Below are 17,293 nucleotides of genomic sequence, written 5' to 3'. Positions count from 1 at the left end.
CCTGTGCCAACGAAGAAGCACAGGAAGATGGACGGGGGGTGTTCTCCCTCCCAAGCAGCAGAATGGGAGCCATCCAAGAGAGGGCAACCTGTGTAAGACCACACCTCCCCTCCTGCTCAACAGCCAGCACCATCAACTCGGGGCCCGCGGCAGGGGCCATTGAGTCCAGTGCCACTGGAGGAGACCCAAGTGGCGGATTTAGGCCTTCCCTCCACACCGGAGACTTATGAGGCAGCCTGGGACCTTATAACTCTGAAGGATCTACACTCTCCCAATCAGAGTGAGAGTGGACCAGCCCCGAGGCTCCACAGAAGCCACCGGTGCAGTCCAAGGGCAAGCTGGCTATGACTCAGTGCCGATATTCATCTCCCCAGCACCAATCCCTGGCACTGACAGGCACGGTGCCGCCATGGTCTCCACTCGGACTTCTTGGAGTCCGAATTGGAGATGGACTCCTATGTGTCCCAGAGGAGCTGGCACCATAGCCATCAACACTCACAGACTGCGAGGTGGTGCAGACCTTCCCCCAGCGCCGTGGCAGGCACAATGGCAGGTACCAGCCCAGGTACTGGCACTGTGGTCTTTCTGGACCCCGTGTGCTTACTATCAGTCCCAGGGGTCTGTCTCAGAATGCTCCTTGGTTGCATCAGAGAGAAGGACTGAGTCCAGGGCCATGGATCTCGGGCATCGGCGTCACCCCCGGCACCAACAGCAGGACCAGCACCGTAACCAGCACTGCACCTGGCACCAGAGGTGCTACAACCAGCACCATGGAAGGCATCATGGCCGGCACCACGACCGGTGCCGTGGCCAGCACCAAGGTGGACACCGAATTGGGGGCAGTGGTTTGAAGAACTGGATGGGCAGGAGGGACCATCCCTGGTTGGGGGTTCCGCATCCTCACCAGACGAGGTGGTGGCAGGAACATCCTCAAGGCCTCCCCTTCCCGACAGCAGAGCTCACCTTCAGCTCCTGAGGCGGGTCACTCAGAACCTTGAAATACAGATGGAAGAGGTCTCTGACATGTTAGACCCAATGGTGGATATTTTATACCAGGCAGGGCCCACCAGGGTGGCTCTTCCCCTGATTAAAACTATCCAGGAGAACACAAAGACCCCCTGGCATAAGCCAGTCTCTCTGGCTCCTGTAGCTAAAGGGGTTGAAAGGAAGTATTTCGTGCCCTCCAAGGGCTATGAATATTTCTTCACCCACTCCGCTCCAGTCTCGGTGGTGGTTGCAGCTGTCAATGAGAGGGAGAGGCAAGGGCAGCAAGGGCCTACCCCTTGAGCTAAGGACACAAAGAAGCTGGACCTCTTCGGGACAAAGATGTACTCCACGGGAGGGCTCCAGCTTTGGATTGCAAACCAGCAGGCAATCCACCTTTGACGCATTGGGCTTCCTCCTAAACACTGAAGTCAATGCTCACCCCTACTCAAAGAATAGAGGTCATAGGGTGGTGCTAGACTCGAGACAGGCCACAGCGCTCATGCCTAACTCCTGCTTCCAGGCCATTCACAATGTCATACAGAACCCCAGACAGTTACCTATAACCACAGTAAGAAGTTGCTTGAAACTCCTAGGACACATGCAAGATGCCATGTATGTCATGCAACACATAAGGCTTAGACTCAGACCTCTCCAGGTGTATTGACTGAGCAGGCACAGCCTAGACAAGGTACTTACCCTTCCAACGTGGATTCTCCAGTCTCTTCAGTGGTGGCTCGACCCGCACTTGGTGTGAGCAGGGGTTGCCTTTTCCAAACCCCAGCCCTCGCTATGTCTGACCACTGATGCTTTGGAGAGCACAGAACTCATGGCCTCTGGTCTCTAGATGAACTGCTGCTTCCCATCAATGTCAGGTCACTCAGAGCTTTCTGTCTGGCATGTCAGATCTTTCGGCCTCTCCTGGAGAGCAAATGCATATCAGTCCTGACAGACAAAAGAGCAGCGATGTTTTTTTTATCAACAGACAGAGGGGAGCATGTCATTCCTCCCCTGTGTCAGGAAGCCCCCAAGCTCTGGGAGTTCTGCATAGGACACTTTCAAGAGTATCACGTGTGCTATCTGCCCGGGCCTCAGAACAAGCTGGCGGACCATCTCAGCATGTCTTTTCACAAACACAAGTGGTCTATTTGCCAGGATGTAATAAGCAATATCTTCCAACAGTGGGCAACAGGAAGTGCCTGCAATTCTGCTTCTTCTTGAACCACAGCCTGGGCTCATTGGCAGATGTGTTTCTTCTTCCATGGAAGGACTACCTCTTCTATGCATTTCCTCCTATTCCACTAGTTCACAGGGTCCTCTTCAAGATCTGGAGTGCCATAACCTCGGTGATCCTGGTGGCACCAGCCTGGCCATGTCAGCATTGGTACACCATGCTACTGCAGCTTTCAGTGGATACTCCAATCGCTCTGCCGCTAGTTCTAGACCTTGTCACTCAACATCATGGTTGTCTCCAGCATCCCAATCTCAAATCTCACCACCTCATGGCTTGGAAGTTGCATGCTTAATAGAGTTCACATGCTCAGACCCTGTTGGGGAGGTCCTTTTGGGTAGCAGAAAACCACTGAACAGAGCTACTTACCTAGCCAAGTGGAAAAGATTTGCGATTTGGAGCTCGCAGAGGTGTATCCCTCCAACACAATTGTTGGTTCCCTTTATCTTGGGCTACCAGCTGTTGAAACAGCAGAGCTTGTCTCACTCCTCAATACAGGCTCACCTGGCCATCATCTCGGCTTTTTCCACAGGAGAACATGGTCGCTCCATCTTCACTAACCAGATGGTGTGACAGTTCCTCAAAGGGTTGGACAGGCTGTATCCTCAAATCCGATGGCCCAAGCCAGCTTGGGACCTTAACCTGGTACTCTTGAGACTGATGGGGCCCCCGTTCGAGCCCCTAGCAACATGCTAACTTCTCTATCTCTCTTCTAAAGTGGCTTTCTTGGTTGCAATAATGTCAGCCAGGAAGGAATCAGAGCTCAAGGCATTCATATCTGACCCTCCCCATACCATTTTTTATAAGGACAAGGTGCAACTCAAACCTCACCCGGCGTTCCTCCTGAAGATGGCTTCAAATTTTCACACAAACCAAGATATATTCCTTCCTGTCTTTTTCCCAAAGCCTCATGCCAATAGCCACGAGCATAGGCTCCACTCCCTGGAAGTGCGGCATGCACTGGCCTTTTATATTGAAAAAATTAAGCCATTCCGCAAGTCAAACCAGCTGTTTGTTGTGGTGGAGGACAGGATGAAGGGCCTCTCAGAGTCCACACAAAGGATATCATCGTGGATCATATCTTGTATCTGGGCATGTTACAACCTGACAACGGTCCCTGCCCCCACTCTGACGGCGTACTCACCCAGAACTCTGGCATCCTTGGTGGCCTACCTGGCCCAGGTCCCAATCCAGGAGATATCCAAGGGGGCAACATGGTCCTCGGTCACACCTTCACTTCCTATTACATTCCTATGCCAGGGATGATGCAGTGTTCAGCAGAGTGGTGCTTCAGCCAACAATTCCATGAACTCCGATCCCACCTCCTATGTAAGGCTTGGGAGTCACCTAATTGGAATCAATATGAGCAAGCACCCAAAGAAGAAAAAACGATTACCTACCTTCTCATAACTGTTGTTTTTCAAGATGTGTTGCTCATATCCATTCCAAATCCACCTGCCTTCCCCTCTGTTGGAGTAATCCAGCAAGAAGGAACTGGAGAGGCTTCCCTTCAGCAGGGCACTATATGCGGCACCATGAAGGTGTAACTCCAGGGGGCTCCACAGCCGACCCAACAGGTGCTGCTTGGGGGGGAAACCTTCCATCAACTGTGCACGCGGCGCACGCACACACACCTAATTGGAATGGACATGAGGAACACATCACGAAGAAGAACAGTTACAAGAAGGTGGGTAACCATTTTTGCTGCTCTGGAAGAGAAGCTGCAAGGAAGCAGCAGAGGAGCCTGTCCCAGTTACATGTGGCTACAGACACCTTCCTACCCTCCCATGTGTGTGGCTCACATCCACTATTAGAGAAACGTAGTCTGTTCTGGATTTAAACTTTTATTTATTAAATCACTTTTGTTAGCTCCCAAGTTTTCCAAAATTTTATCAATGCTTCTGAAGTTTCACATACTCTTACCATTTTTTTTGAGGGGGAGGGCAGTAGTGATGCTCTCAAAAGAAGTAAGGAAATTTTATCAAGCTACACTTGGAAACAATATGCTATATAACTTTATGGTAACAGTAAGATACATCTGCATGGCCTGTGTGTTAGGGTAAATTAGACTCAGCTTTTGAACAGCCTATTGGTAGGTATCAGATTCAGTAATACCTGAAGATTAATTAAAATTTGTTCTTTTTCATCTGAGTATTATCCTCCATTCTCCTCTCTGTCTGCTACACATCTATCAATTTATTTGATTATTTTTTTTAAAACATGCAGAGTTATTGAGTGTGGAGGAAGGTCAGGTTGTGTCAGACTCACAGCAGCATGAGTCTGGGAAAGTATGAATGTAAATGCAATGCTTATCTACTACACCCACATATGGTTGATATAATTAATGGCTTATACTTTCAGCAGTACTCCTAACTGCAAAGGTTCCTTTTCTATACCCATGATTAGCTATGTGGTGCAAATCTTGCCTTAGTTCCTTGTGTCCTTATTTGGACACAAGCACAGAACCACTGTCATATTTAAAAAGATTATTCAGATAGTGACTTCACATGATGAAGACATTATTTTGTGCTGTTATCTGAGAACAGTACAAAATATTTTCCCATTGTGTCCTAAATACATTTTTCAACAAGTGTTGCAACAGAAAGTATTACTCCTTTAAAAAGCATGATGATTATGTTTAATTAAATAATCTTTTAAAAATTCAGATTAGTTAAGTTAATTGGTGTAAAGAAAGAGATAAAAAGGCAGTGAGTGAGCTATATATGATCAAGAAACAAACATTATTACAACAAAATTGTTTCTACAATATATCTAAAATGTTACTGAATCATAATTAAGGCCATACTTAATTCACAATATTGCAGAAATTGTGACTTCCACCACAATTTTGACAGTCACGACCCTGACTGCTGCTCTCAGCCCTGGGCGGCCACTCTCAGCCCCAGCTGGCCAACAGTGGGAGTCCCTTTTCTCAGCCCCGGGCTGCCGACAGCAGAAAAATCACAGAAAAGTAATTAGCCTTATTATATCAAATAATAAGGTCTATTATTACTTTTCCACAATTTTCCATGGCTTGTCTGCAATTCAGTTGCAATTTTTTGACAATTATCCTGCAATTTAGGTAAGGCCTTAATCAGAATCATGTTTTATATATATATAGAAGCTATGATGCAGCTCTTATAGGCACAGTATTAGAGTTGTGCAAAGGGCAGACATTATACTGGCAGCAGTTTCTAGAGTTACTGTTCCTGTGTTGCAAAGTCAAAGAATGGTTAGATTAATATGAAGGGATGCATTGAAGAGCAAGTCCTCATGTCTCACTTCACTTGGAGTTACTACATGTGTATCCTCCCTTAAGTACAAAAGGTGCACGGTCCTGACCATCCACAGTACTTTTGAGATAGTCACAGCCACCTAGTGGAGCTAGCTATCAGAAATGTTTCAACTTGGGACTCTAGCTGCCACATGTAATTTATGGCACTGGATAAAGGGAAAAGCACTATACTTCTGTCTCTCAACCTCATATATTCTGCACAGGACAAGTCAACATCTGCCCTTTTATTTTCACTGGTTAATTTACAAATACTTAAGATGGTTGTCATCTGCATCTTGACCTATATATGTTCCTTTTACAGCCACTGGACTGAGCATATATTGACTCCTGCTATGTGACAGGAATAAATGAAGTCTGTTTTCTAAACCACTTTTTCTGTACCAGACCTTTTCTTATATGTTTGTGTAGCTTCTAAAAGTGTACCAGGTCAAAATATATAAATAGCCCCTGGTGGCATGTGACCTGTTAGAGATGAGTAAGAGGTGACCATCCCACTTCCAGATTTTTCTGCAAGTCAGTATTATTGTAAGGAAACTAGAGGGTAAAGTACTGCTACATGTGACATATCCACAGGTACTGAGATCAGTAGTGTACTCCAGCATGAACATCACTGGGACTAAAACCAGTTATGCCAAGTCATTCCAAAATTTTAAGGGTACTGTGATCCATGGAGGAACAGCACTTGGAAAACCACACATTCTCTTTACAGGAAGCCAGCTCTCAGAAAAGACAAGTGAGTATTAGCAATATGTTGTGTTGCAGCACAAAGGTAAATACCAGGGGCCAAGATCTGGCCCTGTAGCCTTAATCATTATAACATCATCTGATACTATTCTGATGCAGAATTTACACCACAGCTTTATCAGTAGAACATTGGCATAAAAATGTTCATATTATTTATTAGGGTATGAGGAATGCTTCAGAAGAGGGTTGTTTGGTTGCTTGGTTTGTTTTAGTTCGTTGGTTAACAGCTTTATTTAAAATCTGAAAAGACAACTAAGATTAAGATTAAGCGTTTCAGAGTGGCAGCCCTGTTAGTCTGTATCAGCAAAAAGAACGAGGAGTACTTGTGGCACCTTAGAGACTACCAAATTTATTTGGACATAAGCTTTCGTGGGCAAAAACCCACTTCATTGGATGCATGCAGTGGAAAATACAATAGGAAGATACTTATACACAGAGAACATGAAAAAATGGGAGTTGCCATACCAACTATAATGAGACTAATCAATTAAGGTGGGCCGTTATCAGCAGGAGAAAACAAAAAACTTTTGTAGTGATAATCAGGATGGCCATTTCCAACAGTTGACAAGAAGGTGTGAGTAGCAGTATTGCTGTGTGACTCCATAGTACAGCACAACTGGAAGATGATGCAATTGTTAGCTGGTAAACAATGCCTGTGCTGTTGTTGATTTCTAATGACTGAAATAGTCTTCTGCCCCAATAATTGGGAACAATATGATAGGGAGAGATGGGGCATTAAGGAAGGATGATTATTGTTTTAAGTTGAAGTCACAATGAGAAGTAATCTGATTTCTTTCTTTACCCCTAGAATCTTGGACAAGACTGACTTGGAAGGTTGAGTCACTGTTCTAGAAACTGGCCAAAGAAAAACAAATGACAGTGTCAGAGCTGCAGAGCCACTTGGCATTGCTGCAGCAGAGAGAGAGAGAGATATGCAGCTTAAATAAGATGGCACAGAAAACAGATCAGGGAAAAAGAATGTTAGTGTGATGAATTCGGTCACAGAGACCCCGTTGGGACTGTCACCTGACATGCTGGAATTACCTCTGATCCCGTTTTCCCTGCCAGCTTGGGACTCCAGAACCCTGCCTTGTTGAGCCAGACATGCTAGCCTGCTGCAACACAGACCCATGTCTGGTCCATGCCCCCAAAGCTGCAGACTTTAGCCAAAAACTGCTCAGCAGGTCACCTTTCTCCAGCACCCAGTTCCCAATGGGATCCAAACCCCAAATAAATCCATTTTACTCTGTATAAAGCTTATACAGGGTAAACTCAAAAATTGTTCACCCTCTATAACACTGTGTGACAAAGTTCCTCCTCTATCTTGGTGAGTCCTGCACTTACTGGCAGATTTGCTCACCTCAGTGATCTTCCCCTCTTGTGGAACCCACAGTCTGAGTCAGCTCCTCCTGTGTCTGATCAGGAGTTGGGAGGTTTGGAGGGGGAGGAACCCGGGCCCGCCCTCTACTCTGGGTTCCAGCCCAGGGCCCCATGGATCGCAGCTGTCTATAGTGTCTCCTGTAACAGCTGCATGACAGCTACAACTCCCTGGGCTACTTCCCCATGGCCTCCTCCAAACACCTTTATCCTTACCACAGGACCTTCCTCCTGGTGTCTTATAATGCTTGTCCTCCTCAATCCTCCAGCAGTACACTCTCTAACTCTCAGCTTCTTGCTCCCAGCTCCTCACACACACTCCTTCTCCTCTGGCTCCTCCCTGCCTGCCTGGAGTGAGCTCTTTTTAAACCCAGGTGCCCTGATTAGCCTGCCTTGATTGGCTGCAGGTGTTCTAAATAAAGTAGCTATCTCCACTGCCTTCTAGAAAGATCTTAATTGGCCCCAGGTGCCTTGATTAACCTGGAGCAACTGCCATTTGGTTACCAGGTTACTAGGGATTTGTTTAGCCTGGGGCTAACATACCTGTTTCTCAGTACTTTACTGTAGCCATCTGGCCTTGCCCCATCACAACTGATAGAGAGATATGCACAGATCTTTGCTCCCCCAGGTATTAATCACTTACTCCGGATTCATTAATAAACAAAAGTGATTTTATTAAGACTATAAAGTAGGATTAAGTGATTTCAAGTAATAACAAGACAGAACAAAGTAAGTCACCAAACAAAATAAAGCAAAACCACACAAGTCTAAGCCTAATACATTAATAAACTTATTACAGGTAAAATCTCACCCTCAGAGATGTTCAAATAAGCTTCTTTCACAGACTAGACTCCTTCCTCGTCTGAGCCCAATCCTTTCCCCTGGGGGAAGCAGCCCTGGTAGTAAGAAAAAAAACCTTCATCCCATTAAAATTAACCAGTCAAACCATATTTCAATTATTTCAACTACTAACATCTCCTATTTCTAAAATCTTTCAGCTCACTGTTATGCCAGCCTACAATTTATTATGAGCCTTTAAGATCGCTGTGACGGTCCACGCCCTTAGGGTCAGGGCAGCATGGACTATCAGTCACAATCTATAAAGCAGCCCTTCAGTGCAGGGCAGCATGGTCTAGCAGATGGAGTCTATAGCGCCACCCTTCGGTGCAGGGCAGCGTGGCCTAGTGACCAGAGTCCCTAAAGCAGCCCTTTGGTGAAGGGCAGTGAGGCCTAGTGGCCAGAGTCTATAGCACTGGGGTGCTCCTTATGGGGTGTGGCAGCCCCAGTAGGGGGGCCTGGGCCCACCCAACTCCACTTGGCCCCGACCCAGGGCCCTAACAGTGGCATAGCAGCTTAGAACTGACTCAGCGGGAGTCCTACCGAAACACGCTGAGTTTTTCCGGGCAGGAGGTACTACTCTGTCACCCTCCCTGGGTCACTTCCTACCAGAGTCTGTGTTGGGGTTTCCCATGAGACGTCGGGTCATCTGTGTTCGGCAGGGTCGGTTGTCTCCAGGGTTTTCTCCAGTTGCTGGGGTGCAGGCAGGCCGGGGACAGCTTCGGTTCCTGGTGCAGTCAGAGGCTGTGGCTGGCCCTCCACAGAACCTTCCCAGGCAGGTCCTTCCCCTGTGGCCTCTCACCCAGAATGAGCTGTTCTCCCTCCCTTTATACTACTAGAGCACTTGGAGCATGCCCAGTCTTGCCAGGAGGGCGGGACTTCCGCTGTCAATACCTGGGGCTTAATCCTGTCTGGGCTAGTGTGGGGTAAGTGGACCCCGTCACAATCCCGTATCACAGATCTTTAACAAGTTATTTTGTACCAGTATTTCTGTTTTCAATGCTGCATATTTTTATAAACAATTTAATATAGTGAAATGAGTTGTACATTTTTTTTTTACCTTGGACAGTAATACAGGCCTTTGCACAATGGTGCTTGCCTATAGGCACTCCTGACTGATGCGCCTATATATTGACTTATTGGGGCAGCAAAAGGACAAACTGAATACTGAAATGCTTGTTTCCAACATAGCAAGGCCTCTGTACACAGACGACTCATTCTTACCTTTAAATCTGTGTTTTTACTTCCCAGGATTTTGGCAATAATTCTGGGCATGATATTATTTCCAAGATTTTGGAGAGGGCTCTTCTGCAGCTCCATCTGTGATTGTCAAGAGAAAAGAAGTAATCAGAAGAGACCATTCTGCCAGCTGCTCTGCAGCAGTGCGGTTAGAGTCAAGTAGGAATTTTACTACTCACTCATGTTCTTAACTGGACATAGGCTTAAACCAGAGCTCCAGACCTTACCACTAACAGCTATTGGGCATTCATACCTAGAATTCAACTTTGTGGCTGAAGCCCTTCCCTCTTAGAATCCAGAGGATATTCTGATTAGCTGATTTCCTATGAACACTCTCTTTTGTGAAGCATCACTGCATGCTGGACCCAAGCTGGCTTCTGATCATAGTGTGTTAATACAGAATACTGGATTCATCACTTGAAAGTCATCAGGGAACATTTGTACAGTTGCACTGCTGAGAATGTCACCCATACTGTGTTGGTAACTAACACAGAGTACTGAAAGTGAACAGAAAGAGAAAATAGAAGGGGACATCAGACAGCTTTTTAAGGGCATTCACATGGATAAGATCATTACAATTTTGTCCAGTGGAGAACGTGAAATGGGTAATTAGAGATCTAAGCAGCAAAACACTTGGAGCATGGAGGCTTAAATCCCTTGAGAAGGATTAATAGGAACATTATATCTTGTGGTTTATCTTGTTAAACGTAACTGCTAAGCAGAGCAAATCCAGAACTGATGAAAGGCCATTTGATTTAGCTACTGAAAGATCGTCAAATACTTTCAATTATGCCGCTTCAGTAGAACAGACAATTCTAAACTCTCTTTGAAAAGGGTGTTTCAAAAACATGATCCTGAAGATATAGCACAATCTGAACCACGGTGACATGCTCCAGGTGTTTGGGGTATGAATTAACATAATAGAGTCAACTGAAAATTAGTCAGTATTTGAGAACAATGTGATTTTGATAGTTCAGGGATAACCATAGCCTATAAAAACAGGTAGAAAATCCTCAGAAGCCAGTGAAGAATTAATAATGACTGTTGTGGTTCCTGAAGGAGCAAGTCATAGAGAAAGTCTAAGAAGACAGAATCAGAGACAACTGTGTTGAGCATTGTGTCCATAATTAATGCATCAGTCATCAGAGAATTAGAATGTGAGAATTAATTTTAAGCAGACAGTAAAATGTACAGTCATCTACCTCTGTTAGCCCAAGTCCAGACTCTACCTCTCATGACAAAATTTTCACTTGTAATCACTTGGATGATGGACCAGTCATCTATGGATATGAACACCATTGTGACCAGTATGCCCTAGATCAGGCTTTGTAAGTGATTCAAAAATGAGAGGGACTGATAGGGCTGTGTTTTGCGGACAAGCATTAATTGAATAAGGAGAGCTACTGAATGGGCACGTTCAGGGCAGGTTCAGGAGTCTGGGTTTCCTTTAGCTTCTGGCAATACTTTCTTTCTTGAAGGATCACTGATTTGTCATTGGCTAAAATTTGCTATAGAGACAGTTAAAGGCCTTTAAGTAAAAGAATAAAGATAAAAGCAGAATATGGCACAATTACAGCCTCCACTCTTGACTAGCAAAGTAAGTGAATTATCAGCTGAACTTCAGTCCTTCTAAGTAGCCCAACAAAGGATGGCAAGATTCCATAAGTCTCACGCATCACCCAACCTAAAGTGAAAAGGTGAATGATTTCTATCTCTCCATAAAAGACCCTCCTTACTCAAGGCATTGATCAACTAGACAGTATCACTATGGGGTAAGAAAGTGGTTCGCCTAAAAAAAAAAAAAAAAGAGCCATGACATTTTGGCAACTTTGCTCTAACTTACTGTCATAACAAAAAGGGAAGGGAACAGCCCTCCTGTGTACAATACTATAAAACCCCTCTTGGCCAGAGACACCAAAATCCTTTTGCCTGTAAAGGGTTAAGAAGCTCAGGTAACCTGGCTGACACCTGACCCAAAGGACCAATAAGGGGACAAGATACTTTCAAATCTTGATGTGGGGAAGGCTTTTGTTTGTGTGCTCTTTGTTTTGGGGTTGTTCGCTCTTGGGACTAAGAGGGACCAGACATCAATCCAGGCTCTCCAAATCTTCTGAACCAGTCTTTCATATTTCAAACTTGTAAGTAACAGCCAGGCAAGGTGTGTTATTTTTATCTTTGTTTTCTCAACTTGTAAATGTTCCTTTTTGCTAAGAAGTTTTACCTCTGTTTGCTGTAACTTTAAACCTAAGGCTAGCGGGGGTTCCACTGGGCTCTATAAATCTAATTACCCTGTAAAATTATTTTCCATCCTGATTTTACAGAAATAATTTTTACCTTTCTTTCTTTAATTAAAAGCCTTCTTCTTAAAAACCTCATTATTTTTTCCTTGTTTTAAGATTCAAGGGGATTGGATCTGGACTCACCAAAAATTGGTGGGAGAAATGGTTAGATTCTCCTTGTGTTAAGATCCAAGGGGTTGGATCAGTGTTCACCAGAAATTTGGTAAAAAAGTCTCTCAAGACTATTGAGGGAAAGGAGTTAGTATTTGGGAGTGGGTCACAGCAAAACCAAATCTAAGCTGGTAATTCAGTTTAGGGGTTCACATGCAGGTCCTCATATCTGTACTCTAAGTCCAGAGTGGGGAAGGAACCTTAGCTCTTACTCTGAACCACACTCTTCCATGAAAGGTACCTCTATTTTCTAAGGCTGACTAGAGTATGGGCAGTTGCCATATTGGGTACCATACTTGCTTATGGGTCATGCCAAATGCCAATTCCAGATGGTCCAACAGCTCCATTACCTTATCTTTGTGCTTCATAGCACAGTGCCCCTTTCTGATAGAGAAAGGCAGATTATTCAGGAGTGGCTAAAAACTCCCCAGATAAATCCTAAGAAGCAGGCATTATTCCAGAGAGCTAAGGCACCCTAGTGTTTTCTGAGATTATCTCTTGGCAATGCATACCTGGCATGGCCATGGATACATATTACATTACTAAGCAGATATTAAGATTGATTCTCTTGTCACTTATGTCTGTGTAAAACTGCAGTAACTCCATTACAATCAGTGACTGCAGTATGTAAAATCAGTAAGAGAGAAGAATCATGATCAGGTCAGGGAGTTCTAAAGCAAGCATCCCAGCACCTTATGGTTCAGACCTTCTAGTGTTCATCATCAAGTTTGACACTGACCATAGACTCATAGAAGATTAGGGTTGGAAGAGACCTCATGAGCTCATCTAGTCCAACCCCCTGCTCAAAGCAGGACCAACCTCAGCTGACTGGGAATCTTGTATCAGAAGAGATTAAGCCCACTGGGTAACTTTCACTGAACTCCCCATATCCATGGCAAATCCTATTTTGTGGGTTTCTGAAGGCTCCAGCAGCACCTGAACTGTGCAACATGTCCATGGTTTCCAACAGCACTAACGTTTCAATAGTCTTATGTACCACAAGCTAATGTCAGACACCTTTCTCACTGCATGGGGAATCCTCATTCAGATTCTGACACCTATCACTTGTTAGTTCAAGCAGAAGTACGGCCAATGATACCACAACTACCTTTGGGAAGTATACCATGGCCTAATTCAGGGAGATATCAGTTTTTCATAAGGCATACTATATTTTAGAGTGATTGCCTTGTTGACACTGGAGCACGTTAACTCTCTGGAATAATGCCTGCTGTTTAGGATTTATCTGGGGAGTTTTTAGCCACTCCTGAATAATCTGCCTTTATCAGGGGCACTGTGCTATGAAGCATATAGATAAGGTGGTGGAGCAGTTGGACCAGCTGGAATCGGCATTTGGCATGACCCATAAGCAAATATGGTACCCCATATGGCAACTGCCCCATACTCTAATCAGCCTTGGAAATTGGAGAGACCTTTCATAGAAGAGTGTGGTTCAGAGTGAGCTGGAGCAAAGTTGCCAAGATGTTCCACTGCAAATGTCCCTTGCACTGCAATCCCAACACTCCTTTTGGCAATTGCTGCCTGTGCCTATGCTGACCAGCAGTTACTTAGATAGAAAATATTAGAATGGTATTTAGTGGGTTTTCCTTTAAGTGGATTTGAATTCAAATTAATAACTGGATACTAAGTGGAAAACCAACACAAATATAACCAGCCATCTCTCCTTACACAATTTGGAAACTACTGGGCTAAATTCTGGATCTCGGGGGTGATTATTAGTGTCATTTCTGTTTATAGGTAGTTTTTTTGCACTGGCAACTGCAATGAAATTCTGTGCTCTATTGCAATTTAGCCTCCCCTCTGATACTAGTTCCATCAGTACCAGTCATCTTGCCATTTCTCTCCTCTTACTTTCCGTAGGCACTTAGATCATCTAATTACCATTCTTTGCAGGAACCATCATCATTACTACATCCACTCCTTTTTACCATATTTCCTTTTATATTTGCTGTAGACATAGTTATATTGTCTTTTTTAAAAATGCAAGCAAATAAAAACAAACCTAAAGAAATTACACAGGAGGGGGTATGCACAGGCTCTGAATGAAGCTCTTACATTGTGTAGCTGCAGCAGTAGATAAACTGACCTGCATGTAAACTCACTGGAAGCCTGTCTGAGGGTGGGGCTTGCAGGTTGTTGCTATGGCAGATAACACGTCATCCTGAGAGCGGCAACTGAGGATGTGTGCTGCCTGAAAGAGAGCAGGTCTCCACTGGTGATGGTCTTCTGTCCGATTTGCTGACCACTTCTGTCAGCCTTTATAAAGCAGAACTAGTTGTCTAGCTGAACTGCAGCAGAACTACAATTTGAACATCCACTGCAGTGTCTCAGCTAAGTGGCATTAGCAGGGACTGTCTCACTGCATTGCAAGAATTAGAGGTAGGTACTCCTTAAATTGTACAACATGCACCCTTTCAAACAGCACATCAAAAATATCGACTAGTATGCTTTAAGATACAAGTTAAGTGTATTGGAAGTCAAGTGGGGTGTTTACTTCTTCTTATAAATTAAAAAGGCAAAAGCTTTTAAGTGTTAGTATTTGTTAAACACCATTTTTAGCAGCCAAGTGATTGGTGCCCATTTTGGAAAAAGAAAAGTCCGTCAACCAAGTTAGTGGTTCAGGAAAACTGACCTAAACTCTTAGAGCAGGGGTAGTCAACCTATGGCATAGGTGCCGAAGGCGGCATGCGAGCTGATTTTCAGTGGCACTCACACTGCCCGGGTCCTGGCCACCAGTCCAGGGCACTCTGCATTTTAATTTAATTTTAAATGAAGCTTCTTTAACATTTGGAAACCTTATTTACTTTACATACAACAATAGTTTAGTTATATAGTATAGAGTTATAGAAAAAGACCTTCTAAAAAGGTTAAAATGTATTATTGGCATGCGAAACCTTAAATTAGAGTGAATAAATGAAGACTCGGCACAGCACTTCTGAAAGGTTGCCGAACCCTGTCCTAGAGGCACCTGTCATGTCTCACCACTACAGAGGAAGGCTCTCTCATTAATTCTTTACATTTGTGATTTTGCTTCAGTTCATTTAAAATCACGCTCAGGCTTTTTTTTTTTAAAGTCTCCTTCCCTAACTATGAAGTCTGTAGCTGGTTCCTCCTGATGCAGTGTTTAATTCTGCCTCCCTCTGGACCATTAGTGGCTGCTGGATTTTATGAAAAGCAGTGAATGATCCTCATCTTACTTTTCCTGTGTTGCAGGTTCCAGTGACCAACCTTTCCCCTAGGACAGCTCTCTCCTCCTGTACGATAGCTGTGTGTTTCACAAACTGTTACTGATGTGGTGCTTGGAGAAACTCAGCAAGGCTTCAGAGCCAATCGTGTTGGGAAAAGAAGAAGTTTGCTTCTGGAATAGAGCCCGGAAGGCAATGGTTGCTTCTCCCAACATCTTAACCCCAGACAGGATTCCAGAATTCTGCATCCCATCCAGACTGATTAGCTCCCATTCTGCAAGGGATCCCAGCTCCCACATCCAGTCCTTTGCAGAGACCAACCTGTACCCTCATTGTGAACCTGATCACAACCCCAGCACACAGCTGCCACATATCCTCTCAACTGAAATTGCTAATAACTTCATTTCAGTGGAAGAAAGTACCAACTCAGACCCACAGTCACAGGCAGCACTTTCCCTGCTCCATTTCCCAAAGGTGCAGACCTCCTATGGATTCTGCACTTTGCTGGAGAGTCCCCATACCCGAAGAAAAGAGAGTATTTTCCACAGTGACCCATGCAGCTGTTCTATGTCCTGTCTACTGTTGCTTCCAAGTTCCAGAATCTGCTACAAAGGAGTAGATTCCAGCATCATCAGCTCTACTGCCACCAGACTCCCTTCTTGGCATCCACACCTGCCAAGACAAGACACTTATGACTATGATACTGCTTCCTCCACTGACTCTTCCTCTTTCACCTACTCACTTCTCAAAAGGTTCCTTCCCAGATCCTATTCTTTATTTACAATCCAGAGCCGAGAGGGACTGCTCTGCAGGCCTTTAAAGGCGGAAAACAAATCCAGCATGCTAAGGGAGAACTCCTTATCCACAGATGAAGACAGCTCCACAGACAACAGCTCCAATCCCAATAGGCGGTCTTTGGCAAGTTTATGCGAGTGCTCAAGCACACAAAGCTCTTCTGGGTCACAGTCACCCATCTTTCCCCAGGATTTTACTAATGGCAGAGAGAGACTTAGAAATGCACGTACAGTATTTCTTGATAGAAGAGGAATCTTGAGACTGTCCTCTGACTACTGTCCTGAAAGCAGAAGGCTTAGACTCTGTCTGATAAGCGCTGAAGGCTTATATGATGTATTTATGGAACCTAAAAGGATTAATTGTTGCATCACATTCTGTCTTGTGCCAGGGAAAGTTCAGAAACAAAGAAGCACTATTATAAAGAGAAGCAGAAATCCCATCTTTAATGAGGACTTCGTCTTTGATGGTATTTCTAAGGATGATCTTCACAGACGATCAATCAAGATAAAAGCTGTTAATAAAGCATCCACTATGAAGAGAGATTATATTTTAGGTAAAATTGAATTGTGCTTATTGAGTATGGTGCCTATCTGAGGGGCACAGGAAAGCAATATAAGTCTAGTCTATTTTGAGCTAGGTAAATTTACTTTTGAATAAGATGTGTATTTTATGTGCAGGAGCGGCACCAGAGTTTCTGACGCCCTAGGCAGAATTCTGGGGGAGGCATTTTTTGCACTCCCCACGGGGCGCGCAGGAGCTTCTGGTTCTGCTCCCATTGCGCCACGGAAGAAGGACCCTCCGCCGAAATGCGGCAGGCGACAGTGGCAGTCATTGAGCTGCTCAATTGCCTGCCGCTGTTTTCCGCGGCATGTCGGCAGAAGATCCTTCTTCGGCTGTGTGACAGGAGCGGAACCAGAAGCTCCCATGGGGAGCGCACAAAATGCTCCCCCCTCCCGAATCCTAGCACCCTAGGCGACCGCCTAGGGTCGCCTAATGGAAGCGCCAGCCCTGTTTATGTGGCTATGTTACTTTCCCTTCTTATGTTATCTCTTTCTATTTTACAATTAATTGATGTTATTGTCAAATCATAATTGGCAAGCCAAGTTTTATTTTCAAGTACATCATGTGTAAGTGGCTG

The 17,293-nt window shown here is 44.7% G+C and overlaps 1 protein-coding gene across 1 annotated transcript; it reads left to right on the top strand.

Moving 5' to 3' along the window:
* The first annotated feature begins 15,465 nt into the window (after window positions 1-15,465).
* Window positions 15,466-16,934, top strand: LOC127057859 (C2 calcium-dependent domain-containing protein 4C-like). Its single transcript, XM_050967028.1, has one exon. It carries the CDS (start codon window positions 15,466-15,468, stop codon window positions 16,747-16,749), a length of 1,284 nt encoding a protein of 427 aa, XP_050822985.1. The 3' UTR covers window positions 16,750-16,934.
* Window positions 16,935-17,293: the final 359 nt, after the last annotated feature.

Source organism: Gopherus flavomarginatus, chromosome 9 (genome assembly GCF_025201925.1).
Source record: "Gopherus flavomarginatus isolate rGopFla2 chromosome 9, rGopFla2.mat.asm, whole genome shotgun sequence".
In the NCBI taxonomy this organism is placed as follows: Eukaryota; Metazoa; Chordata; order Testudines; family Testudinidae; genus Gopherus; species Gopherus flavomarginatus.
The sequence above is the reverse complement of the archived record's forward strand: the minus strand, read 5'-3'. Positions and strand labels throughout refer to the sequence as shown.